This window comes from Rhinolophus hipposideros (genome assembly GCF_964194185.1).
Source record: "Rhinolophus hipposideros genome assembly, chromosome: 20".
In the NCBI taxonomy this organism is placed as follows: domain Eukaryota; kingdom Metazoa; phylum Chordata; class Mammalia; order Chiroptera; family Rhinolophidae; genus Rhinolophus; species Rhinolophus hipposideros.
Window position 1 is genome coordinate 15,484,317 of NC_138066.1, and position 26,167 is coordinate 15,510,483.

The following is a 26,167-nucleotide window of genomic DNA, read 5'->3' on the forward strand; positions in this document are numbered from 1 at the left end:
TGAGAAGCCCAGTTATGAATGTTTCTCCCTTGTTCCTTAAGTCCTTTTGACCTGAGCAGTTCAAAAAGGATCGTGTGATTGATGGTAGGCTCACGTTGCCTACTGCAGAGAACACATCTTCCTGCCACCGAGTTTCAGTGTCAGAAGGGGCAACCGGAGAAGGCTGAAGGATCTTGGCCCAGGTGATAACCAGAGCTTTCTTCTTCCAGGCAAAGGGCTGGGAGCATGCTGTGGCAGAGATCTCCCTCAAGGCCTCCACAATGGGCAGCCCCACGTGCTCCCAGTCAGACTTGATCTTTAAGACCCTCGCTGAGCCCAATTTCAGCATATCTAAGCATAGACTATTGATGAGAAAGACTCGAGACAAGATGAAACGCAAAAGAAAATTTTCTTACAGGTTGTATGTTACAAATACCTAAGGAACTATTTTCTTTACATTGTTATTGCCATACTTTTTAGCTTGTGTACAAGTTCACATAACTGAAAAGGTTGTGTTTCTCGACTCTAGCCCCTATAGCCCCCATCCAAGAGATGCCCAGCTGTTTTCTGATCTACAAAGGTCAGAAGTTGCTGATCTTCTGCAGCAGGGTTTGGCGCCACTCCTCAGGGCTAATGTTCTTGGCGATGGACTTTAAGAAGCGCTGCTCATTTACTTTCTGGAGCAAGGCACTAACAGAAGGCTTGCTGGTCTTGCTCAGGGTTTCGTAGCAGGTAAGGATTTCCAAGGCCAAAACGTATAGTGGTTCACACACTTCTTGGTGGAGCATGGCCATGATGTGCAGAACGTGACAGAATACCTGGGTATAAAAAAATAGGGCTTCCTGGGTCAGGTCCTGTTCCTGACCTTGGGCCCAAGGGCCAACTGACTGTATCAGCCTGACCGAGTCCAGGAGGTTGGTCAGACTGCTACAGAGGAGTTTGACCACATGGCTCCAGCCTTCCATGGGAAGCCAATTACGACAACTCTGGCTGCAGAGAAACTGGAAAGCTCTCAGGAGGAGTACTGAGAGTTGGAGGTCCTGGGCCAAAGGCTTCAAGTTGAGCAGAGGAACAAACTGAATATATTCCAGGCTATAAGGGACATGCAAGAGTTGCTTTTCCAACAGTCTCCTGGTCAACTGGTAAAGGTACTGCCACTCCCGGCTGCTGCACCAAGGCATGACTTGCACCAGGGCCACCAGAAAGCCCTTGCTGAACAACCTGACCTCCTCAGGGTTGCTCACATCCACCACCAAGATGGAGAGCATCTGCTCAGAGATGCTGCTGGAAATGCAGCAGCATTCCATCCAGGCAAGAAGCCCTGTGCCAGGCCCATACCCAGGGTGGGTCTGGGAGGTCCACTCATCCTCAGAAAGTTTACAGATCTCAAAAAGTGTGGCTGGCACTTCACACTTGAAGTGGCCCTCAAAGAAGGTCTTCAATCTCAGGCCCACAGTCCAGTCTAGCTGCTCCAACTTCCGGTGGAGCCAGGACAGGGACTTGATCCATGTGTCTGGGGAAAAGGTCTCGGCATTAGCTAATACAATCTCACAGAGGAGCTCCAGGATCTGGATCGCTAGATCCTTCCCATCTAAAGAGAGGCACCGCTTCTCCTTGGGGAGCTGCCAGTATCTGCTGAAGCAATCCAGGAGCTGGCACAAGCTGAAGATGAGGGGGAACGGAGCACAGGTCTGGAGCCAGTATTCCTCTAAGAAGGCATTTGCTTCAAGAGTCTGGATGAAGATCTTCAGACTGAGGTCCACCTCTTCCACATCTAGTATCAAGAAAGGCAGGACAAATTCTTTTAGCACCTCATCTGGCTCAAGAAGAGCAGCGACTGGAATACCCTGAGGCTTCACAGGACTCATCAGGCAGCTCAAGAGCTCCAAAAACTGCTTTTCTTCCCTGGGTGTAGAGAACTTTGTCCAAACGGTTTCTTTGAGGCATGACACCACGAAAGTGGTGGATGGATTGGGACCCTGCTCTTCCAAGAACCTAAGGGCAGGGAAGGCGGTGAGAATCTGAGCCAGGAACTTGTGGGTGCCGAGATTGACCACCGCCATGCCGCACATTTTCTTCACTGTGATCTCTGGGTGCAGTATTACCAGGCGGGCCACAGAAGCCACAGCTTTAGCCAGGCCCTGTTCAGAGGCACTCTGTGCAAGCTGGTTAAAAGTCGTGTTGAGGTCTTCCTGAAACCCCTCCAAGTAAGCCAACAACTTCTCAGAGAGGCCCTTTCGCCCCCAGGAAAGCAGGACACCTGAAAGGACTTTATTTTTATCTGGCAATGAGAGGTCCACATAACATTCCAGGATCAAGTCGATCACTTGTTTGATCTGAGATTTGGGAATGGCTCTGTCTGTCGTGCTGACTTGCACCACTGTTTCCAGCAGCTTTAACACCAAGTCTGGGTCTTGGAAGAGAACCTGGTTATGAACCAAGCAGGCTAGCCACTCGTCCGAGAAGGCCCACTTCTTCTCAGAAGCAAAAATGTAGCACATTTCCATATGCCGGTCCATCTTCTGCTCAATGATGGCCATGGCGATCGAGGCGGTGAGGTCCTTCTCCAAGCCCTTGTTCAGCACCTTATTCGTTTTCCTCAGGAAGTCCCCAACACAATCTGCCAGCTCACAGACCCCCTGCCTCTCCTCCTTGGGCAAGCTGGTGGTATCCAGGTAGAGCTTCAAGTTCTGGCTGAAGGAAGTCAAACTGTCACACAGCCGGTAGCTGTCATAATTCGTCCCCTGGCTGCTGTTGAGCATGGCCTGCAGCTCCTCCCCCCATTCCCGCAGCAAGCTGCGCATGAAATCAAACCCAACGGAAATCGTCTCGTTCGGGAGTTTGGCCATTGAGCTCAGGCTGACGTCCCGTTCTGCCTCCTTTACTTTCTCTGCCAGTGCCTGTTGGTGATACGGATTCTGGGTGTCCGAATTCCACACGGAGACCACTGTGGCCAGTTTGTCTAGATACACAGTCGCAGATACTTCCTGAGGGTCGTCCTCCATCAGTGCAAACACGGTGAGCATGTCAGCCAAGTTGGCTAGTGCACAGCACTTCATCCCGGGGCACAGGATTCTGTTTTGGATTTGCTTCAGCCCAGTGAGCAGCATGGCCAACAGAGGCATGGTAGGACACACATCTGGGTCTGACTTGAACCTCTTTGGGGGATGGGAGAACTCATCTGAAGAGGACAAGTACTTATTGGCCATTGTCCTAAACTGTGTGAGCAGGGGGTCCTGCTGATTACCCTTGTGCTTCATCATTTCCCACCAGACCTCTAGGAAGAAGGCCACATCCTTTGAAGAAGTGTCAACAGCCATGTGCTCCAAAAAATGCTCTAGTTCTGCACGGCAGATGGTGGTAGGCAGGGCCATCAGGAGCTGGATAAAGAGTCCAGAAGCTTCCAGGGACTTGAGCAGTTCAAAAAGGACCGTGTGATTGATGGTCGGGATCATGTTGCCTACTGAAAAGAATACATCTTCCTGCCACCGAGTTTCAGTGTCAGAAGGGGCGATGGGAGAAGGCTGAAGGACCTTGGCCCAGATGATAACCAGAGCTTTCTTCTTCCAGGCAAAGGGCTGGGAGCACGCTGTGGCGGAGGAGATCTCCCTCAAGGCCTCCACAATGGGCCGCCCCACATGCTCCCAGTCAGACTTGGTCAATTCTGCCAATGCTTTGGGGCGGAACAGCTGCTCGGCCAGCAAAAAGCCTCCGTGCAAAACAGTCATTTCTTCACAGATATTCAAGGGTCCTGCACGGAGAGAAGCTGAATAAGATAGAGTGTGGTGAAATTTTCCAAACAGTAAGCAAAGGTTAGAAGGAGAACAGTCAGTAGGCTGGCTGTCACGATCAGGGTAGAGATTAGGGTTCTAAATAGGATCAGTGGGAGAGGAGGAAGAAGGAATGGTTCTAAGAGCCACTGCAGAGCTGGAGTCAAAAAGACTTACCTGAGGAATAAAGGACTCCCAAGCTCTCTAGCTTGGAATTGAGAAGACAACAAGGTACCATTGGAAATTGGGAACGCAGGAGAATCAGGACAGGTTTAGAGGGAACACAGTTCAGTGTTGGTTATTTGGAGTTTGAGGTAGAATATTAAGATAGAGCTGTCCTCCAGCAATGGAAATGCAGGGTTGGAACTCCGGAGGAAGATCAGCCGTGAAGTGTGACCCAGAGGGGATCACTGAAACCAAGGAAGTGAATGGATCCTGCAGGAAAAGCATTTGAACAGGGAAAGCTGGACTCCTGAGGCTAGACCTTCCAGCAAAGGATGGGCCAGCAGAGGATTCGGGGAGAAAGGGTTTAGAGAGCTAGCACAAGGATAGTGTCAAACTACAGGGGCCGCCAAGTATGCATTGCAGGTATGTATTGCAGGACCTGACAACCGAGCTTCTAAGTGATGATACAAACTAAAAGGCGCATAGCCCGAGGGCTGTGGGAACAGAGCCAATCAGACAAGCCCTACCTTCCCTGCTTTCTCTCCATTTTTTTTTTTTTTTTTTTAACAGCCTGCTTTCTCTCATAGCCTTGTCCTGCAAACAGGTTTCGGTTGTTCTGCCTTTCAGGAAATGATTCACCCCATAGTTCCTTCAATCAAGGAGCACAGGCTACTCATGGTCCTGGTTCTCCGGTAGAAACCAAAGGACAGATACAAAAAATACTGCACTTACATTAAGAAAGGCCTTCCTTCAGTGAGCCATGAGCTGACATGGACTTATCAAGGAAGGCATCTTGGGATTTTTAACCAGACATGATTTAAATCCTAGCTCAGCCATTTAAAAGCTGTATGATCTGGGACAAATGACTTCTCTGAGCGCCCCCTTTCTGCACATGTGGGGATAATACAGACTTCATATGACTGTGAGAACCAAATGATTTACACTAGTCAAGCCTTTGGTAGTGGGATGGTGCTCACGGTTAGCTCCTGATCCCATCTCCCAGAGATGCTGAAGGTTAAATAAGAGAAAGCTCCAATAATCAGGCTACAAAGAGCCTGATGAAGTGCTCCATAAATGTTTGTTTCCCCAAACCTTTACATTGTCCGCAAGACCAGAAATCTTGTCATTACTTTTTGCCTCCCCAGCTCAGAAACAGGAAAAAGACATAGCTATTTCTCAGGTGTTTCCTTTGTCCCAGAAACTAAATCAGAGTACAAACACTGCTCACTGTTCAATAATCCTGACTGCTCTCCCCTTTCCCAGGGACCAGAGATGCCACCCTTTCCTCAATCCCTCAGGCCCCCAAGAACCCGTCTTGCCCCAGGCGGGGAGCCAATACACTCCTGATCCAGCAGACTAAAGAATATCCTGCTCCTTCGATCATTTATGGGAGCAGCAAAAGGCCACAGGATCAGCAATCCTATGCAGCCCAGTGGCGAAGGCAATGCATCCCAGTGGCAGAGGCCCACACCCAGGGAGGGTCAGGTGGCTAAGGGGTCTCTCTGTAGGTTCTAGAATTTCGTTCTGGCTTAGGTTGCTCTCCAGAGTGCCAAAATATGTTCCCTATGACTCTGTAAATTGAATTTTATTGCACTATCAGCTCACCAGGGATGTTTGGCCTTCCAGAGGCAGTAAGGACACACACGTGCTACTTACAAAGGAGTAAGTCCCAAGAGCAGTTAATAGTTGGATAATTCTCAAGTATTTTATCACTACTGATTAACTGGTGCTTGTGAGTGCCCACTCCTTTATATTTATCAAGTGTTTACTCTGTGCCAGGCATAGCACTAGGTGGTACGCATGTAAGATCTCTTCTAATCTTCAAATCAACCTTTTAAGGACTGTAGTATTCCTGTTTCAAAGATGGGAACATTGAGACTCAAACAATTTGCTCAGGATGTTGTAACTACAGAGCAGTTCCACCAGGACAGAAATAAATCGCTACAGCTGTTGGGCTCCAAACTCTTCCAACTCTACCATTCCACCACGTTAAGAGCTGGCTGGGGTCAGAGACCACAACTTGTCTTCACAGCCTAGTCTTACTGGCACAGCTTGGGGTGCCTCACCCAGCTCTCCCCGAGCAGTCTCCTGGTCTCAACCCTTTAGGAGCATGTCCAGAAGCGTGAGAGGCTGGGCAAGGAGCCACTGATTTATGCCAGCTCCTCCCTCCCTTCTCCCAAACTTTGCCTCCGAGGATTCTGAATCAAGGTGCACGTGCCCTCTCTGCTGCTGCAACCCCTGCCCACAACTGCTAGTCTAATGAACGCTAGCTACGCGCATGGGGCTATAACGGACGCTGTACACACGTGGTCTCAGTGAAAACTCCCTGAAACTCTGAGGTGGATACATTATCGTCCCCGTTTTATCGATGAGGAACTCATGAGCGTAAAACACTTGCTCCGGAACTTACTAGACGTGCAATAAAAGAGGCTGTCGGGGCATCCGGGATTCCCCCGGGCGTCCTCCCTGCCCGGCATTTTCCAAAGCACGTGTAGGAACCCTCTCCACTTTCAGGAAATCTAACTTCACCTCCGCTTGGCCCTTCCCTTGGAAAGTGGCCTGAGGGGGCAAGAGACCAGCCCAGGAGTGGTGGGGCCCGCGCTGCAGCCCGGCCTCACGGCCCCAGTCTCCGAGGACACCCCCGACCTCCAAACCCCCTCCCCGACCCCCGAGGGCCTCCCTTAGCCCGGGCCCGCTCAGAACCGCCCTCCCGCCCGTTGCGGGACGCAGCTCAGCCGGCCAGGGGAAGGGGACCTGGGACACCCACCTAAATCCATGGCGGCGTCGCTGGAGGCGGCGCGGGCCGCCCCTCCCCCTCAAGGTGGCGCGTGCTGCGCAGGCGCTACGGCACAATGGGCGGTGCCGGGGGGCGGGGGGACACTAGGCTGCGCCTCAGTCCCCGCCCACAGTCCCTGCTCAGCTTCAGTTCAGCGCGATCCGCGGTAGACCGCGCTCGGCTCCGCGCGCACGCGCGCTCCTCACCAACGAGCCCTCAGCGCCCAGGCAGCCAAGCCCACAGCGCCCCCCACCGGCCCTGGACCTCCAACCCGCCTACCGGCCGGTACCCACTCCGCCCTCCCTCCGTGGGCGGCGCTCCTTCCTCTCCGCCGGCCCGGCCCTTTCCATTTCCAGTCTCCGCTGAGCCACCCATCTGTCTAGTCCCCTGCCCAGCCCTGCTTCCTGACCTCAGTGGGTCCTACCCGTTAGCTCCGTCCCTGGCCTCGCATTCTCGATTCCCCCGCACAGAGTTCACCCACACGGCCTGACCCTCCCCCGGCTGCCCACCAACCAGCACAGACACGCCACTCTCCGACAGGCTTCCTCTCCCGGACTCACACCCACAAACCGCCTAGCCCCAAAGCCTCACAGTCGCCCCCAGAGCTCTTCTTTCAGATGACAGCAGCAGCTCCTTGATTTTCTGGCATCATAGACTCTTTTGAAATGTGAATGGATTGTCGTCCTCTCCAGAAAAGGCACTGTGCGAGCCAGAACTGGGGGGGAGATCCATCCAACCCAATAGGCCCCAGTCTGCAATGTGCATGTACTTTATAAAAAGGCACATTTGAGATCCATCCAACCCAATAGGCCCCAGTCTGCAATGTGCATGTACTTTATAAAAAGGCACATTTGAGATCCATCCAACCCAATAGGCCCCAGTCTGCAATGTGCATGTACTTTATAAAAAGGCACATTTGATTTCTCACTGAGAACACACAAATATTCTGGGTTCTTACCACACATTACCCTATCTCCTCCCTTTCCCTTCTTCCCAGACTTAATTCTTCAGCCTTAAGTGTTTGTAACTCTCCAGCTTTTAGCACCAGGTATCACCTAGGAAAGACCGAGGGGCCCCGCCCCAGCTCCTTCAATGTGCCAAGTGGAGTTTGAGATGGCCTGCGCCGCTATCAAGCAGTTGAAGGGACCTGTGAGTGATCAGGAGAAACTGTTGGTGTACAGCTTCTACAAACAGGCCACCCAGGGCGACTGCAACATCCCTGCCCCGCCTGCCACAGACGTGAAAGCCAAGGCCAAGTGGGATGCATGGAACGAGAACAAAGGGATGTCCAAGATGGACGCCATGAAGAACTATATTGCTAAAGTGGAAGAACTGAAGAAAAACGACGCTGGTTAAGGGGACCAAGTGCCCAACAGAATGAAGTAGCATGGCTCCTCTGGTAGGGAAAAGGACTTCTTAAGAGAACTTGAGGTCTGAAATGTCCCGCTGAGACATCAATAAATCACTTAAACTGCTTGAGTGAGTGCTGTTGGTAAAGCAATCAACTCGAGGAAGAGAGTCCTGGGGAGCTATCCAAAAAGTATAAAAAGCATCTCTCCTCTAGGGAAAATTCCATCAAAACAGGCTTTTAGTATGATTCTAAGTAAAGAATTCCCAGCCTTCCTATTCCCAGATTATATGGAGCTATTTGGCAGGAATGGGGGTGGGGGAGAGGAAGAATCATCCTATGAAAATGTCCAAGGTTTGAGGTCAGTGAGAGAGGCTCAGCTTCTGGGGAGATGCGGGGAAGGAGAGGAGGCTGAGGCCCCTATCTGTTCAGGGGCTGTCCACTCACTATTCACCCAATATTATAAAGGAGAAAAGGGCATTGTCTTCCAAAAAACTAAAGTCAGGTCCTACTACTAAAAGCCCCTCCTGGAACACAGGCCTGATGAAGTTAATGTCTTGAGGGAAGCCAGACTTTTAGTGAAGTAACTGATACATCACAACACAGCAGTTGAGAAACACTGGAACAGATGGTTTCAAAATTCCAGACTCTGAAAGACTCATCTAAAGCTTAGCAACCAAAATTTTCTTGGGACTATTCGTCACTAATCCTGGTTTCTGCTTGGGGATGTTTGTGGGACAATATGGACATGTATGTACATGAGATTTGTTCTAGGGGCATAACTCACCTCTTGACCCATGCAAGGGCCAAACTGCCCGAGCTCAGCTTCTGCTTCTTAGTGATTATAATGGAGGCATCAATGCAAAATGATGCACTGGGCTATGGAGTCGTAAATGATATTATCAGAGACATTTCAGAGCAAAAGTTCTGCGACGGTATAGAATTTTCCAATACTTCAATTAAAAATTATTTTCATAGATCATGACCTCAGTTTGGCTTCAGTTCATGACGAACCATTAAACAATAGAAGCAACAATTATACATACTTCAGAGGAATGTCAAAGGAAACAAAATCTCACCAGGTATCAAGATATTCTGTTCACAGATTTTCAGGAAGTTGCTAGAGACTAAGTATATTACCTATGAATGAAGTCTATACCCAGGACACCACAGCGACTAAAGAACGATTCCTTATAACAGTAAACTGGGCAAGAACCACACAGTACAAATGTTAGAGGATATTATGAACACATTTTGATGCTTTTAAAACCATGATTCACATTAAATGTGAACAGTAAAAATAATGAACTATTTTGCTCTAAACTACGGTGTCAATTTAGGAGCTGTAGATATAGCCATACAATTCTGTAAGTCATTGTAAAACCTGATCAAGTAAAAACGTAGAACAATTGTAGGATACATTTTTTTTTAAAGCAAGGTATAGCATACACAGCGTGCTGAATTTTGAGGGAGAAAGGGAGAAGTATATATTTTGATGCTTAATAAGTAAGAGGAAGAGGGCAGTGGGATTGACTTTTCAACGTATACCTTTATATTTATTGTTTTGATTTTTGAACCATTGACTCCATTACCTCACAAAGAGGTCTGAGGCAAGGGCACTTCTTTGGTGATCATTTAGGCCTGCATAAATTTCCTATGTATTTCCCAGTAACGGTAATAAAATCTTAGACCACACTGGAACTTCCCATGAACTCCTATCATACATTTCAGTGGACAAGTTTGAGCCCTCCTGAAAACGCTGCTAAAACCACAATTGTATTGTGTGATAGGTAGGATGGGCAGAAAGTCACATAAAGGAGCACTCAAGGTCCATGGCTTTGCTAATTCCACCAAGATGTCAAGCAATGATGGATTTCATACTAACTCTCCAGGTTAACCAAGGAGAACTCTTGCAACATAGCCATTCTAAAACTCTGGATGTAAACTCAAGGGATATTTGAACTTATTAAATTTAATACACTAGGACTCCACGACCCTTCAAGTAAAAAAATAATGACTACTCTAAAAAAACAACTCTGGAGAAAATGAAAAAATTTCCAGCTTCATCTGTTTAAAAACAACAGCTTGGGCAGAAGCATTTCTAACTTTGTTTTCTAGTTGATCACACCATCTCCAGAGGTGAGAAAGTAATCATAACTTTTGGTTTAAAATTACTAGCTGTACTGTGCAGAGGTAAACTTTGCATTCCTTTAAAAGGCCAAAGCTGTACGTGAAAGGGTTTTAGGATGAATAAAATATTAAAGATTTCAACAAAGGAAAAATGACAGGTGATGAGATAAATAAAAGGGGGCCGGTATCATAAAGCCCAAATTTCCCAGGTAGGTAAATTGCACCAACTTCTATCATGCTAGTTGTACATTTAAAAGAAAAAATTGGGGGTCTGTATGTTAAAATACAAGGTAAGCAGATAAAGAGGAATCTAGTATGTATTAGTCATTCAGTACTTAATATAAACCACTTATTTTACTGTAACAAGCTCAGAAGGCCACATCACAGCAGCCTAATACGGGGAAAAGTAGTTTCTTTTCACGAGAACAGAATTACTAGAGATTAACATCAAGAATTACTTAATAATCTAATAGATAACCTGAGAATTAACAAATCATAGTCCAAAGAGACACAGAGGTTTATTTGGTCATTCAAAATTCGTACAATAATTTCCTTACACACAGGAAAAAACAGAAACCAAATGTCTGGAGGACACATAATTTGGATTGCTTTGAAACTCACGATAGCTTCCCTAAGACAGAAAATTTAAGTTGAATGAAAAGTGCCTTGAAGCTGGAAAAGGATTTTTTTCTCTCAGAGAAGGTAAGATCACCTGTAAGAAGGTGAGCTGCACCCTGAAATTTCCATAACCCACCTGCCAGCACGGGAGAAGAGGAGAGACTCTGATTTATGAGTCATTTCATATATACTCGTATTATTCTGGAACTGGTATCCTGAGTCAGTCCTTTCCAAGCTCCTCAGTTTCCTTCCTAAAATTTGAACCTGGCCACCACTTCAAATAAGGAATCTTACAGGTTGGTGTAACAGCTTGATTTTAGAATACATCTTCAAAACACATTTAATAATAAATATGTCCAATATAATTCTGTTTCCAGTGATTACAAAATTTGTTCTATAGAACAAAACAGCAAACTACAGGAAGACATTAAAAAAAAAGTTTTTTCATGCTGAAGATATCATCTATTCCAAATTCAACATGTTCTCTTCTTGTGAGGTTTAAAAAAAAATTATATAAGGAAACCGCACAGAGCTAGGCAGGTAGCACAACACATTATGAGATTCTTCCATCTGTTTTCTCTGGCTGCGAAAACTTTTAAAGTAAGGAATGTGGGGGTGTTAACTAAATCTTTTAGTTCAAAGACATAATTTCTTTAAAAATGTTTAAACGTCAAGGCGTGCTAGCGTGCTAGAGACATTAGAACAGCACAGTATCATCAGATGCTGGAAATAGTCCTGTTAAAAGCACCTGAGTAGGATTCATTTGAACAGTTTTTTCTCCTAAGATCTACATGCTTGTCAAAATTCCCATCATTCCCAACCAAAGGTAACGTTCCATACAGCTGCCCCCAGGCCAAAAATAATTTCTTACTAATCTAATAGTGACACACAGATCGTGCCATTCCAGTGACAACGCAGATTAAAACAAGAGTTCTCCTCCAATTGGATTGATAATAGTAGGATTTTATACCTAAAATAAATCAGAGCTTTCAAAGATTAAAATACACAAATCTTTACCACCCTAGCCTGTACAGAAAACAACCAAGTTGTGAGAGCGTGTATCATAATGGCCACATCAGGCCTCACAGGTGCTAGACAGGAATCGTAAGTGCTCGTTCCATGTGGTGTCTTCTGCTAACCTGAAGCCTTTAGTTTATTTTGTTTAGCAAACCATTCATCACTTTTATCTGCTGCCATTGCCTATAGAAACAGAAATAGAATACATATTTATTCTAAGTCCATAAGAGAAAACAGAGAGTTCACTTTGTACCTCACTGCATTGTATAGACGATCAAGACATTAACAAGTGAAAAATGTTCATTCAGTATAGAGCATGTATTGTGTTTAATTGGACAGAGGATACGGATGAGTACTGAGCAACTGCTTCTGAATTCTCACTTCATAAAGATCTTGCAGCCAGAAGTGTGGCTGACTGACAGGAGAGCAAGGACCGAGCACACCAGGCTGTGGGGTCTTTGGGGGAACAGAAAGTGCGGACACTCTTAGCACCTGGGTAGGCTCTCAGGAGCCTCAGGTAGTGCTCATGAAACCCAGTCTAATAATGACACCAAGTATGAAAAGCTATTCTGACGTTTTGTCTATTGAGCATGGACCAATTTCCTTTCTTGTATGCCTGCTCCCACGCCATTCCACTGATGTTGATACTGTTTGGTTAGCTTTGGGCCACTTAATTAAAGAGGAAGCCGTGTTAGTAACAGTATGTTTTGGTTCCACCAGAGTCCTTTTATCTTATTATTCCATGAAGCTGAGATCAGGGGCTTGCAGAGGCTTAGAACCTAAGTCTCTTAAAACTTCCTGTCCAACACAATCAAGCATATGCTACATAACTGCGTGGTAAGGAAATACATGTATTTATTCAGTCAGAAGCCAAGTACAGAAATATCTTTAAAAATGTCAGTTTTCATTATGAGCCAGGTATTAAGTTGGGTTTGGGTGTGGCAGTAATGATATAATCTGAGGCTTTGAGGAACATAATAAATAGCTGAAATATGAAAACAACTATTTTGCATGAAGGTAGGGGTGTGTGTGTGTGTGTGTGTGTGTGTGTGTGTGTGTGTGTGTGTGTGTGTTGGGCATTTGCTATAATAGAATGATAAAGCGATAGCAAACTGAAAGGAAAGGAGTAACTAACTGGCTGGAGAAATAGGGTAAAAACACTCATCTACTTCAACAGGAAGTCAAAATATGTCTGCAACTAAAAATGAAGAAACAGAAATACATGTTTTTTATTTAGAAACGTGAAGCTGAAAGTGGCTGCCTTGGGCAGTGGGACTCAGTAAGGGGGCAGACATTGTTGCCCTGCGTTTATATAAAATCTTACTACTATTGGATTTTGATGAAAATAAAAAGTATTTAAAAATCAAAGATATGCAACAAAACAAACAAACACAAAAACCCCACACAGATGCACAAATTTCTTTTTTTGAGGAGCCATAAATAGTGGGGGAAACGACAAACTCTGGTATGGAGAACCCAAGAAAGCTTCTGAGTATTGAAAGATGAGTTGAACAAGATGGGAGGAAAAAAAACCCCTCAGTTACACGCAAGAAGATAAATCTCGCTAATATAAACAATTCACTGGGATTGGAATGGAGGTGAACTCGGGGGAGAGGCCCACAGAAGGTCAGAGAGCAGGAAAGGGCCAGACATGTTACATGTCCTGTCAGAGTTCGGAATGTATCCTGGAGGCAACAGAGAGCTATCAGAAGATTAAAGTTTTTTAAATGACCGGATTTGTGCTTTAGAAAGCGAATGCTGGCAGCAGGGATTAACTGGAAGGAGGAAGGCAGCCTCTGCAGTATTACAGGTGACAATGATGGCCTTTTCAGAAGGAAGACTAGAGATTTCCGAGGCAGAACTCATAGCTCTTGGTAACTAACAGCTAACAGAACTTAGGGGTGAGGAGAAACAATATTCCAAAATGGCTGTTTGTAAATCTAAAACTATTCTCAAGTAAAAAGAATATTAAATGATTGTTTTAAAATGGCTCTAAGGATCTAGCTTAAACAATTGGGATAATAGACAGTGCTGTTCAGGGGAGGGAGCAGAGGATAGAGGAGGAAAAAACACCTGGCTGTGAAGCCTGAAAGACCTCTGTTCAACCCCTTGCCCTGCCACTTACTAAATGTATAATATTGGGTGACTTAATCTTTTTGAGCCTCAGTTTCCTCATCTAAAAGTGGAATGCTATCAACTTTGCAGACGGTGGAAAGAATTAAAGACTATATATATATATATAAAGCACTTAAGAACACGTCATATGTCAAAAACATAGGAGATGCTTAATAAATGGGAACTTTTAATATTATTAAAAGAAGAATAGATTTGAGGTGAGGTAAATTAAGTTATAAACATGCTGAGTTTGAAATGTTCATGGTTTATCCAGATGAAGAGGTTTCATTGGTTATAACATTCGTCTGGACACACACACACACACACACACACACACACACACACTAAACGTAAAAGGGGAAGTTTACAAACTAGACTTAAAATTTCTGCTTTTCAAAAGACTCTATTAAGAAAATAAATAGGTACAACATAGACTGGGAAAAGTACTTGCATTTGCAGATATCTAACAAGTTGTTTGTATCTAGAACTCGAACAAATCAAGAAGAAAAAGTAATTAAAAATTTTTTTAAATGGATTTGGATGGTCTTAAAAAATAAGCAAAGTAAGAGGAGCATTCCAAGACAATAAAATAATGTGAGCAAAGACATACAGAGTAAAAATAAATTCATATTTAGTGATTAGAGAATAGACTAGAATGGTGAAAATGTAAAAAATGTAAAAAAGATTCTAACTAGTTTTATCATAAAACTCAATGAATCATATATAAATTATTCTGTATTGATATAGTCCAATCACATTAAAGCTAATTAAAAATATGTATGGCAAACTAACTGTACAAAACCATTTTTAGGGGATCAGGGAAATTTTAATAAGAACTGGATTTTAGGTGACATTAAGGATATAGTATTGATTTTTAAAGTGTGATGATGTCAATTACATGGAGGTATCTAAGAAAATTCCTTAATTTTTTATTTCTTTTAAATCATCTTAAAATGTGTAAAATACTTAAGTATTCAGGGTATCTGAGATTTGCTTTCGAATGAATATTCCCTAGCAAAAAAAAAAAAAGTGGCATAGAAGGAATGATGAAAAATTATAGCACAGAGTTGATGAGTGACAGTCAATAGGGATTTGTTGTACTCTGTGTATATTTAGAATTTTTAATGATGAAGTATTAAAAATAAATCTGTACAAAAAATATAAAAATAAATAAAAATAAATCTATACAGAAAGAAATGAACAAAAGACTGGAACATATAATTCACAAAATAAGATAAGCAAATGGCAAATAAGCATATGAAAAGATGTTTAACATCAGTTGTGGGGAAATGCAAATGAACACCACAATGAGAAACCATTTTACATGTACTAGCATAGCTACAACAACAAAACAAAATGAAACACAAATGTTGGTAAGGGTGCAGAGTAGCTAGAACTCTCATATGAGACATGGCTGACAGGAATGTCAAACGATTCAATCCTTTGGATGACCGGCAGTTTCTTCTAAAGTAAAAGCCAATTCCACTCCTAGATGTTTACCCAAGAGAAATGAAACATGTCTATAATTTACACAAGACTGTTCATAACAGTCTTCCTTTATAATAGATAAAAATATGGAAACAACTCAAATGTCCACCATTGGAAAAATGGATAAGCAAATTGTTCTAGTCATAAAAATGAATACCACTCAGCAATGAAACAAACAAAAAAACTCTGATGTGTGCAATTACATGGAGGAATCTCAAAAATGTTATGTTGAGTGAAAGAAGCCATTCACAAAAGAATACCTCCTGAATGTTTCCATTGATATGAAGTCCAAGGACAGACAAAACTAATGTGACAGAAATGAGAACAGTAGTTGCCGAGCCAAAGTGGGACTGTGGGTAAAAGCACTTTGGGATCAGACACACACAGAGTGTGTGACTGAGGAGAAGCTGCCAAAGAGATATGAACACCAAAGGAGAGGAGAGCTCCAAAGAGGAAGGAGCTGGCCAGTGATACGAAAGAGCAAGAAGGAAAGAGTCTAGCAAACTTGCCCGCTGGGGGGTTGCCTGTGACTCTATTTTCCTTTATGGGAAAATTTGTAAACACTCTATTTTCTCCACATTTCCTACTTTAATTAACATTAATTGAGCGAGTGTACGTTATTATGTCAGCAGTTTGGCAAGCTCTATAAACCACACAACAATCCTATCAGGTAGATAATCTTATTTTCTCAAATCTTTAGGTAAGAAAAATGAAATTAAGAGACTTTAAGTAAATTGCTTAAGGTCAGTCACATAGATATCAAATGACAGACATGGGATAGATTGATTCGTTCCTTGAATCATCAACAGTGTTCACTGAGTGCCTACTACATACCAGGTATGTGCTAAAAACGGGTACAGCAATGAACAGTGGTTTGGATGCTGCTGAAAGATTGAGTTTGATGGGGACAGAAAAGCAGTTTCTGAATTTGGCAACACGAAGGTCATTGATGAAGTTACAATGAGCAGTTCACTGAGTGACAGGAACCAGTGCAGGAGAGACTGAAGTGTGAATGCGAGGTAAGAAGTAGAAACAGTATATAGGCAGATTGTTAAAAAGAAATCTGGAAGAGGGTAAATATGGGGTAAATAATAGGTTTTTATAATAAGTTTTTCAAAGCCGGAAGATAATGGAGCTTGTTTGCTGATGAGAATAAGTCACTAGAAAGGAAGAGAATGATGCTATAGAATGAAGAGCCAATAACCAAAAGAGCTGAGGAAGTGAGAAGGGATGGTATCCAGGCATTCCATTCCCTGAGCAGAATAATGCTGGATACAGTAGCAGTGGCTCCCCAAGGCAGCCTGAGGTAGTGGCGGGGCACCAATGCTATACTCAGGTAAGAGCCATATAGGTGGCAATGAAGACACAAGTCCCTGGCTCAAAAGTCACCTCAACCGCAAAAGGATATGGTTCTGAAAGTAAGAAATGGTCCCTGTTACTCTGGCCCTTCCCCATATAACACTTAACGCCACCCCCCTTGGGCCCATGGTGATAGAAATTTAGAAATGAAACTCACGTCATCTAACAATTTGCTTCCCTTTGGATCCATCTTAGAAAGTTCTCGAAATGCTTCATCCCCCACAAAGCAAATTTCATGTCCATCCTACACCAATAAAGACAAAAGGAATTTGGCAAAAAGACACCATAGAAGAAACCCATGGTGCAGCCTGTCCCTTCCTGAGTAATACTTACAGGGTCAGCCAGAATGACCACTTGTACAGTTGCTTTCCCTGGCGTATCCAGGCTCACCAGAGGAGTCAGAATCTTCTGGTTCTTCCTTTTCATCAAGTCTTCTAAGTCTGGCAACTTGAGGAAAACAAAAAGGAAAAGTGAGCGAGGGGCCACGTCCCACTCCTATGCTGTGGTCCTCATCAGTGCGAGAGGAATGGCAGATCAACCAGAAAGAACCCAGACATCACTTGTTTGATTTCATTATGTCAACCGCTCTCGAGACAACTGTTGAACTTGCTACCAAAGCCATATCCAGAATGAAGAAGGCAGGCCCAAGGTTCTTAGCGGTTGCACTAGGTAGTCACAGAGCTTAAACGATAGATCTCGTACCAAACATTACCTCTTTCTTGGGGCAAGAAAAGGCAATTCTTCCAAAAGCTGCTGCATGATCAACTGCACCCGGGATTCCCTGTAGTTCCAGTTTACACTGAAAAGAAAGAAGGAAGTGGGGTTATTTTTTGGAACAGGTTATGCGGTAAAAAGAAAATTCGAAGAGTGCTAGAGGAATAAAGTAAAAAAGAAGTTGCCCTCCACCTCTCACCCCAGAGGCAACCAGTCAGCAGTTTCCTGTGTATTCTTTTAGACACACGGCATGCACCTTTTTTACACAAATGGTAGCACAATTGACACATCCTGTGCCTTCTTTTATTTCAATTAATGTTACCATATCAGCATATAAAGATTCACCTCATTATTTTTGATAGCTACATAGTAATCCACTCTATGGATGAAGTATAAATGATTGAACTATTTCTCTAATCCATAGGACATTTACATTCGTATATTTTGCTATTACAAACAATGCTGCAACACATAACCTTGTACACCATTCTTTGTGAACATGTATGATGAGTATGTCTATAAAATAAAATACTGGGAATAGACCTGCTGGGTCAAAACGCAAGGACTAAAATCATGCTCAAATGCTAGGTTAGTTAAAAAAAGAAAAAGATAAAAATACATGATCATTACAGCACTAAATTTTATCTACGTCTCTTCTGACCCAGCAATTCCACTTTGGAAAAGATATATCCTCAAATCTAAACAAAGGCAACATCTGAGTGGTGAGGTTATCAGCAATTTTAATTTTCTCCTTTCTGTTTATCTGTATAAATATTGAATCAGTGTGCAGAAACTATGGGAATAACCCTCATGTTAACCTCAGTCATAAGCCAAACTCAAAGTAACAGATTATTGCTCTCCAAGATCACTCACCTGGTTATCAGCATAGCCCAGCAAAGCCCTCTGCTTTTCTTCATCTTTTTCATAAATTTTCATTCCCAGTAGATTAGACCAGTAGTTCAAGGACTTCTGAAGATCAGACACTGCTAGAGTTACTTTTAATACAGGATCTGTAGGGTAATAAAACAGCAGGAATAGATGTGTCAGTGCAATGGAATAGAACAGAAAGACCCAAAACAGGCTTACGTATATGCAAGAATTTAGTTTATGAGAAAGGGATTTTAAGTCAGTACGAAAGAATGCATTTTCAATAAATGTCACTAAGATAACTGGCATCTCATGTGGTGGGAAAAAGTTACACCTTTAAACTAAATGGCAAAATATATGCCTGGGGTGGCCGGATGGCTCAGTTGGTTGGAGTGTGAGCTCTGAACAACAGGGTTGCTGATTTGATGTCCACATGGGCCGCTGAGCTGCGCCCTCCACAACTGGAATGAAGAAAGCGAGCTGCCGCTGAGCTTCCGGAGGAGCGGCTGGATGGCTCAGTTGGTTGGAGCGCGAGCTCTCAACAACAAGGTTGCCGGTTCAATTCCCGCATGGGATGGTGGGCTGCACCCCCTGCAACTAAAGATTGAGAACGGCAGCGATGGGATTTGGAGCTGAATTGCACCCTCCACAGCTGGATTTAAAGACAACAACTTGGAGCTGACGGGCCCTGGAGAAAAACACTGTTCCCCAATATAAAATTAAACAAACAAACAAAAACAGAAACACATGCCTGATGGGTTAAAGGATTAAGTTTAAAGAATGAACCCATGAGGGGCTGGCCCGGTGGCTCAGGTGGTTGGAGATCCATTCTCCTAACTCCGAAGGCTGCCGGTTCGATTCCCACATGGGCCAGTGGGCTCTCGACCACAAGGTTGCCAATTTGATTCCTCGACTCCCACAAGGGATGGTGGGCAGTGCCCCCTGCAACTAAAATTGAACACGGCACCTTGAACTGAGCTGCCCCTGAGCTCCCGAATGGCTCAGTTGGTTGGAGCGTGTCCTCTCAACCACAAGGTTGCTGGTTCGACTCCTGCAAGGGATGGTGGGCTGCACCCCCTGCAACTAACAACGGCAACTGGATCTGGAGCTGAGCTGCTCCCTCCACAACTAAGACTGAAAGGACAACAACTTGAAGCTAAACAGCACCCTCCACAACTAAGATTGAAAGGAAAACAACTTGACTTGGAAAAAAGTCCTGGAAGTACACACTGTTCCTCAATAAAGCCCTGTTCCCTCCCCCCCGCCCCCAAAAAAGGAAAAGAATTGGAACGGTCAATGAACACATAAAAAAAATTCAATCTCACAAATGAGCAAATAAAATATTTTGTTATCTAATTGGCAAGTAATTCACAAAGTTCACAGCGCTGACTGATAGGGCAGGGGGAGACCAGGATCACATGATACTGGTCGAGTAGAAATTAGTCCATTTCTGGGCAACAGTTTTACAGAATATACCAAAAGCCTACAAAATGCACACTGCTTTTGAAAGAGCCATTCCATTTTCAGCAATTAAAGAAGTAATTGTGGATGTATGAAGGGCTTTCTTCACAGACACTCATCACAGTGTTGCTTGTAACAATGAAACACAGGGACAACATGAATATCCAACAACAGAGAACTGTTTATCTTCCTACAATGGGAGACAATGGAATCTGAAAAAATGTATATATACACTTAATTGTATATTTATGTTTTTGATAAAGGATTGGAAAGATATACTTGATAATGTTAACAGTGGTTATCTCTGGATATATGGGTACTGTTTTCTTTTTTTTTTTGCTTAGCTGTTTGTCTAGGAAAAAAAATCTACTTTTTGTCAAAAGAATAAAAGTTACAAAGTTATATCAAAACACAACATTATTGGAAACTTTTATATTGTAAATTGGCTTTCTGAAGAGCTGTTCCAAGTCTACATGTAACTATGATAAACTCAATACATTTTTCTTCCGTTTCTAGCAATATTATGACTAAGGCAAGGTGTTTCTCAAAGGTCTGTCTGTCTCCCTGGCAGACTGTTTGAGTTTTCTCTGTTCATTGAGAGATCAACAAATTCCAGCGACTCGGAAAGGATAGGGCAGGAAGCAGGGGCAGAAATGGTAACAAGTGGGTGGAACTACACTTGTTTGTGAGTCAAAGGAAGGATGGACACCAGCTCGCCAGCTCGACTGATAGACTTGATTATACTACCCATCAGAAGTTAATGCCTCAAGGTATTATCATTCCAAAGCATCTTAGGGATGTGGGGCTCTCCATTATCTTACATCAAGACAAGGGGAAAAATGTGCAGTGGAATTAGTGGCAGGAGTTAAGCTTTAAAGTTAGTATACAAATCAACAGTCACCTATCAATAAAGTCATCATAAAAATCCCTTAAATCACTAGTGAAATACAGAAGCACCATCTCCCAGTAAGTCCCACAGCGCCAGTCTGAACTCCCACACTGGCACGGATCGCTCTTTCTCTTGCGGAGCTCCAGATGAAAAGCAAGTAGACAGCAATCGGACTCAGTATGAGGGGCATGTGGGACTTGAGGCAGACAGTGGAGGAAAGAGAAACCTGCCTCCCATCTCAGGCCCACTGAGGGGCACGTGCTCAGAGTGAAATGGCAGGCAAAACTGCCCTTGCTATTCAACAGTGTTTTTTTTTCCTTTTGGCCGAGCAGGTAGCAGAATTTGCAGGAATTAAATACACACACCGCGTAAGAGGAGGACGCCTTTGCTGTAAATGAAACACATCGGGCAGCTTCTGTGCTGCTCCCCGTGGCCGTCAGTGCAGTGGACCCCTCCGTTCCACTCCTCCCTCCCTCACTGAGTGTCAGCGCTACAGTTTACGAAACTGGCCTCAGCTGGAGGGACGCGCGACTACCTGGTCTGAGGATAATCCTATTTCTCTTGCTGGTGACTGGTGCAGGAGCAGGCATGTGAATCAAATCTGACCAGGAAGTCTGCTGGATGATTCCAGGAGTTTTGCTCTGCTCTTAACGAAGAGCAACAGGCAATCGGTCTCCCTCTCTTACCAGAAGAGAATGTGCGAGCATGTAGCCCCCACTGCTACTGGCAGCCACCCTACAACCATGAGGGAAACCGGCTCTAGAAGTGGACTCGTGAGGACAAGAGAATGTAGAGAGAGAAAACTGGGGTTCCTGACGCCATTCCTAAGCTCCTGAATCAACTAACCCTGAAAGCTTTCCCTACCTACAGAATGTCTGCCCTGTGAGCTAAAAAATTTCCTTACTGCTCAAGCTAGTTTGAGTTGGGTTTTCTGTTATAACTGAAAGTATCCTAAATAGCTATATTACCGGTAGAACAGAACCAATCTAGATCCCTTATAAAGTTCTAATGAGAAGAAAATCTCTCCAAGAACAAATAATACCAGCTTGGGAAAGACATGTACGCCAGTATAAAAAGACTCCACAGGAGAAAGAAATCCAGTTCTCTCTCCTTCCATCAGAGGTGCCCTGACACAGAGGGCTTTTATTAGTGTAATTACCTGACTGAGGTGGACTGCTGTTCTGCAGATAGAACTTATATCCTCCTGGGGCCTCAGTTTCAAAAACCCCTTCTGCAACTTCACGGAGTGGCCACTCCAGCTTCCTGGCATTGCTGACAGCCTGGCTCGAGGCAAGTGTGATACCCTGTGACAAACAACAACATCATTCAAGTGCATAATCACAACAGACCTTTTATAGAACAAGATAATGGGGCAAATCCCGTTGCCTTTACATCATATCACCTAAGATTTACTGGCATTCAAAATTTTCGTCTAGTGGTTTCAAAATAGATTTGGGGATGTCTTTCTCCTACAAATAGTCCAAACTTTGTGAATCATAGGACAGAAATTCATGCCAGAGAAGTTTGGTCCATTTAATACCAAAGATAATCTCTCCTAATTTTAAAGATCTAGTCAGAAAAATCTTTTTCTTTTCCTCCAGGGCCCATCAGCTCCAAGTCATTGTCCTTCAATCTAGTTGTGGAGGGCGCAGCTCAGCTCCAAGTCCAGTCACTATTTTCAATCTTAGTTGCAGGGGGCACAGCCCACCATCCCATGCGGGAATTGAACCGGCAACCTTGTTGTTGAGAGCTCGCACTCTAACCAACTGAGCCATCCGGCCGCCCCTCTGGAAGGTCAGCGGCAGCTCATTTTCTTCAGTCTAGTTGTGGAGGGTGCAGCTCACTGGCCCATGTGGGAATCAAACCAGCAACCCTGTCGTTCAGAGCTCGTGCTCTAACCAACTGAGCCACCTGGCAGCCCCAAAGATCTAATCTGAGAAATCTTGATCTTACCTTGGCTCACTGGTTACCTATTCAAGATATTTTTTTATTTTTGCTTCTTAAACAAAAAAATTTAAACCAACTATCAAGGCATTCTTAATTTAAATTTAATCAAAATACCTAAAAATGCACACTTATGCCTTCTGATGAGGTTAGCCTCGTTTCTAGCTCATGATTACTGGAACAGCCTCTCTCCAGTCTTGTCAATCCATTATCCACTCTGCGGCCAGAGTAAGCTTTGTGAAACACACCCTATAGTCTATTCTTCTCAAGAGAGCAAGCCCATGTTGTTTTTCCTCTGCCTAAAACCGTTGCTGGCTCTTCATTTCACTTAAGGATGGCTTTTGGCCCATTCCAAGCTGATGCCGTGTCATTTCTGACCCCATCTCCTGCTCCTTTCCCCTTGCTCTCTATTGCAGCCCCACTGGCCTTCCTGCATTTTCTTGAACATGCTAGGAGCTGTTTGAAGGCTTTTGTACAGGCTGTTTCTCTACCTGGAATGCTCTTCCCCAAGATATCCACACAGCTAACTCCCTTACCTCCTTGAGCCTTTTCTCAAATGTCAGCTCCTCCCTGACACCCTCCCTCAATACCCTACTTAAAATCAAAACCAGCCATCTGCTCCATACTCCTAATGCCCCTTACTCTGCTCTATTCTTGCCCCATAACAATGATCAACATTAAAATAACATATTATATGATTTGTTATTGGTCATTGTCTGTCAGGCCCTGGACTGCCGCCCCTGCCAGGCATAGATTTTTGTTTTGTTCACTGGTTAGCCAAAGATTCCGAAATAGTGCCTGGCACAGAAGAGGCACTCAATAAATATTTGTTACACGAACAAATACTGTAATAAATAACTTAACACACAGGTCATTTCACATACTTGTTAACATATACGTAAACCCAATTCCTAGACGTAAAACTGCAAGGTCAAAGAATAAATGCATTAATTATTTTGATACTGCCAGACTGAGGTTGTACCAATTTGCACTCTTATTAGTGATGTATGAGAGGGGCAGTTTTCTAACACCCTTCCTACCACAGTGCATTATCACCCTTTTTTATTTTTGCCAGTCTGGCAGGTGGCAAATAGCAGCTTGGAAGCTGAACATCTTTTTTGATGTTTAAGAGACATTTCTAATGTCTTTTCTGTGAACTGTCTTTGTGTAGTTTTTGCCCTTTTTATAAAAATTATTAAGCTGTTGATCTTTTCTTTCTAATATACAGGAGTTCTTTATACCTGGGAGGGGCAAAAAAATGTATACATATGACTTGTATTCATCTTTTGTTATTGGTATTTATTATTACAGTTTTAATTCAGTTTTTTCCTTTCTTAAAATGTGTATCCATTTTTTGGGCACCCTCTGTAGATATGGGAGTTCTGTTTAACCTGTTTTTCTTTTTGTTCCATGAACTGAAAAGCATCGAAGGTACCTTTTGTCAGGGATACTGTACTACCAAAGTCTCTCAGGAAGCCCATGGTGGAGGAGTCAAGCTGTTCTCCACCTACCTGACCACTAGCCCCTGCAGTCCAGCAATCAACACGTGCCTGGAGCCAGTTAAATGCTGATGGCACCAAAACGGTTTGGCTCTTTCTTCTCTCCCTGATTTAAATTTGCAGAGTAAAGAAAAGAAAGGTAAGGAGGGGTGCGGCTGGTTAGAGCATGGTGCTGATAACACCAAGGTTGCCAGTTCAATCACCACATGGGCCACTGTGAACTATGCCCTCCTTAAAAAAAAAAAAAGTTGGGCCGGCCCAGTGGCTCAGGCGGTTAGAGCTCCATGCTCCTAACTCCGAAGGCTGATGGTTCAATTCCCACATGGGCCAGTGGGCTCTCAACCACAAGGGTGCCGGTTCAACTACTTGAGTCCCACAAGGGATGGTGGGCAGCGCCCCCTGCAACTAGAAACAGCAACTGGACCAGGCGCTGAGCTGCGCCCTCCACAACTAAGACTGAAAGGACAACAACTTGAAGCTGAACGGCACCCTCCACAACTAAGATTGAAAGGACAACTTGACTTGGAAAAAATCCTGGAAGCACACACTGTTCCCCAATAAAGTCCTGTTCCCCTTCCCCAATAAAATCTTAAAAAAAAAAAAAAGTGATATGTGTGTGTTAAATCAACTATACCTAATATCATTAAATTTAAAAAAAAAGAAAGAAAAAGAAAGGGAAGGAGAAACACAAACTCTCACATACTTTTTGTCACCAACCCGTATCAACTCTACCTCCTAAACATCTCTCATATCCGTTCACCTCCTTCTGCCACGACTACCACGTTACTTATGGAGCTACTAGTCACTTCCCGTGCTATCCTTGGGGTTAGTTTCCTCACGTCCGGTCTTACTCCCTTCCAATCCCATCTTCATGCTCTAAACAGGTGGATTCTTACAAGTACTGTACCATTCCTCTGCTTACTAATGGCTTCTCTCTGCTTCCAGAATAAAGTCTAAGCATCTTAATGTGATGTGGCCCCAGCTTACTTCTCCAGCCTCAACTCTACCCACTCCCTTGGTCACACACTAAGCTCCAGCTAGACTATGCTCCTCACAGTTCTGAGTGCCATGGTCCCTCCCACCTCTGGGCCTGTAAACATGCTGCCGACTCTCATCTCACCCTTCCACCCAATCTTACTCACCTGGTTCAGATGGCACTTCTGAGAAGCGTTCCCTGAACTCTCATCTCTCTGGGAACAGGTTGGGAATTCCTCCTATGTGTTCCCACACCTCTCTGTCCTTATCCCAATCTTAGCACTTATCACATTGTATTCTTGTCTATTCATTTGTTTCCCCCACCAGACAGGAAGCTCCTAGGCCAGGGAACATGCTTCACTCTCTATCCTATCCCCAGAACCTAACAAGATACAAGGCATATAGTAAATCACAATAAATATCTGTTAAATAAATTAGTGAGAAACATGAAAAGAAAAACAAATATATTAATATGTGAAATCTGAATAGCCCTTTCCATTTACAAAATGCTTTTATAGATATTTGATCCTCATAAAAACTTCCATCTAGATATTATTATTTTAACAAGAGTTAACAGGAATAGTGAGATCAAATGACCAAAATAACATCTAGCAGGAGGTAGATCTGCTTAGTAGATTCTGAGCAAAAATTAGTTACTCCTATCTTGCTATGTATTTGGTCCCAGTGACAGTCTATCTAGCAAATATAACTGCTCAATAAATGGTTGACCCTATTACTATAAGTGCATGACTTGAGTTCTTGAATGAATGAATACGTTCTTTTTATCCGTAAAACCTTCTCAGATTTTTCTCTGACTAGGATTGGCCGTAATAGCCTAGCCCAACTGCAACAGTCCACTCGACAGAAAATATTTCTCTGGATGGCGATTGGGACCTGACCAGACCAATATGACTCTGGCACTTGACCTCCTGAGGTTCAGTCGTTCCCCTAGAGGTATCCTGTGTCCTTCAAAGCTGTCTCTAAGTTTTGGATTTGATTCCCACACATTGGGAGAACACATTTCATCCTGAATCCAGCTCTGAGACAGGGTAC

General features: G+C 43.8%; 3 protein-coding genes across 5 annotated transcripts in view; 1 reads left to right on the forward strand and 2 right to left on the reverse strand.

The window, feature by feature from the left end:
• Window positions 1-369: 369 nt before the first annotated feature.
• GLOD4 (glyoxalase domain containing 4) overlaps window positions 370-26,167 on the reverse strand; it is a 29,220-nt gene continuing 3,422 nt past the window's right edge. The window contains exons 4-9 of one of the 2 annotated variants that reach the window (XM_081029793.1): window positions 21,856-22,000; window positions 18,353-18,489; window positions 17,478-17,564; window positions 17,099-17,212; window positions 16,923-17,009; window positions 370-3,730 (exon numbers count right to left, since the gene is read on the reverse strand). In XM_081029793.1, coding sequence (XP_080885919.1) covers window positions 3,722-3,730; window positions 16,923-17,009; window positions 17,099-17,212; window positions 17,478-17,564; window positions 18,353-18,489; window positions 21,856-22,000 — 579 coding nt within the window. In that variant the 3' untranslated portion in view covers window positions 370-3,721. Of the gene's footprint in view, window positions 3,731-10,667; window positions 11,987-16,922; window positions 17,010-17,098; window positions 17,213-17,477; window positions 17,565-18,352; window positions 18,490-21,855; window positions 22,001-26,167 lie in introns of those variants that run through there. The other variant, XM_081029792.1, reaches the window with a different exon arrangement.
• Window positions 371-6,751, reverse strand: GEMIN4 (gem nuclear organelle associated protein 4). 2 transcript variants are annotated; one of them, XM_081029786.1, is made up of 2 exons: window positions 6,682-6,751; window positions 371-3,730 (listed from the first exon to the last, which is right to left on the reverse strand). In XM_081029786.1, exons 1-2 carry the CDS (start codon window positions 6,689-6,691, stop codon window positions 561-563), a joined length of 3,180 nt encoding a protein of 1,059 aa, XP_080885912.1. In that variant the 5' UTR covers window positions 6,692-6,751; the 3' UTR covers window positions 371-560. The 2 variants fall into 2 exon arrangements, with proteins under 2 accessions (XP_080885912.1, XP_080885911.1); XM_081029785.1 differs by having other exon boundaries at window positions 371-3,745; window positions 6,682-6,726.
• Window positions 7,783-8,046, forward strand: LOC308489127 (diazepam-binding inhibitor-like 5; the record flags this gene model as incomplete). Its single annotated transcript, XM_081029804.1, has 1 exon — window positions 7,783-8,046. One exon carries the CDS (start codon window positions 7,783-7,785, stop codon window positions 8,044-8,046), a length of 264 nt encoding a protein of 87 aa, XP_080885930.1.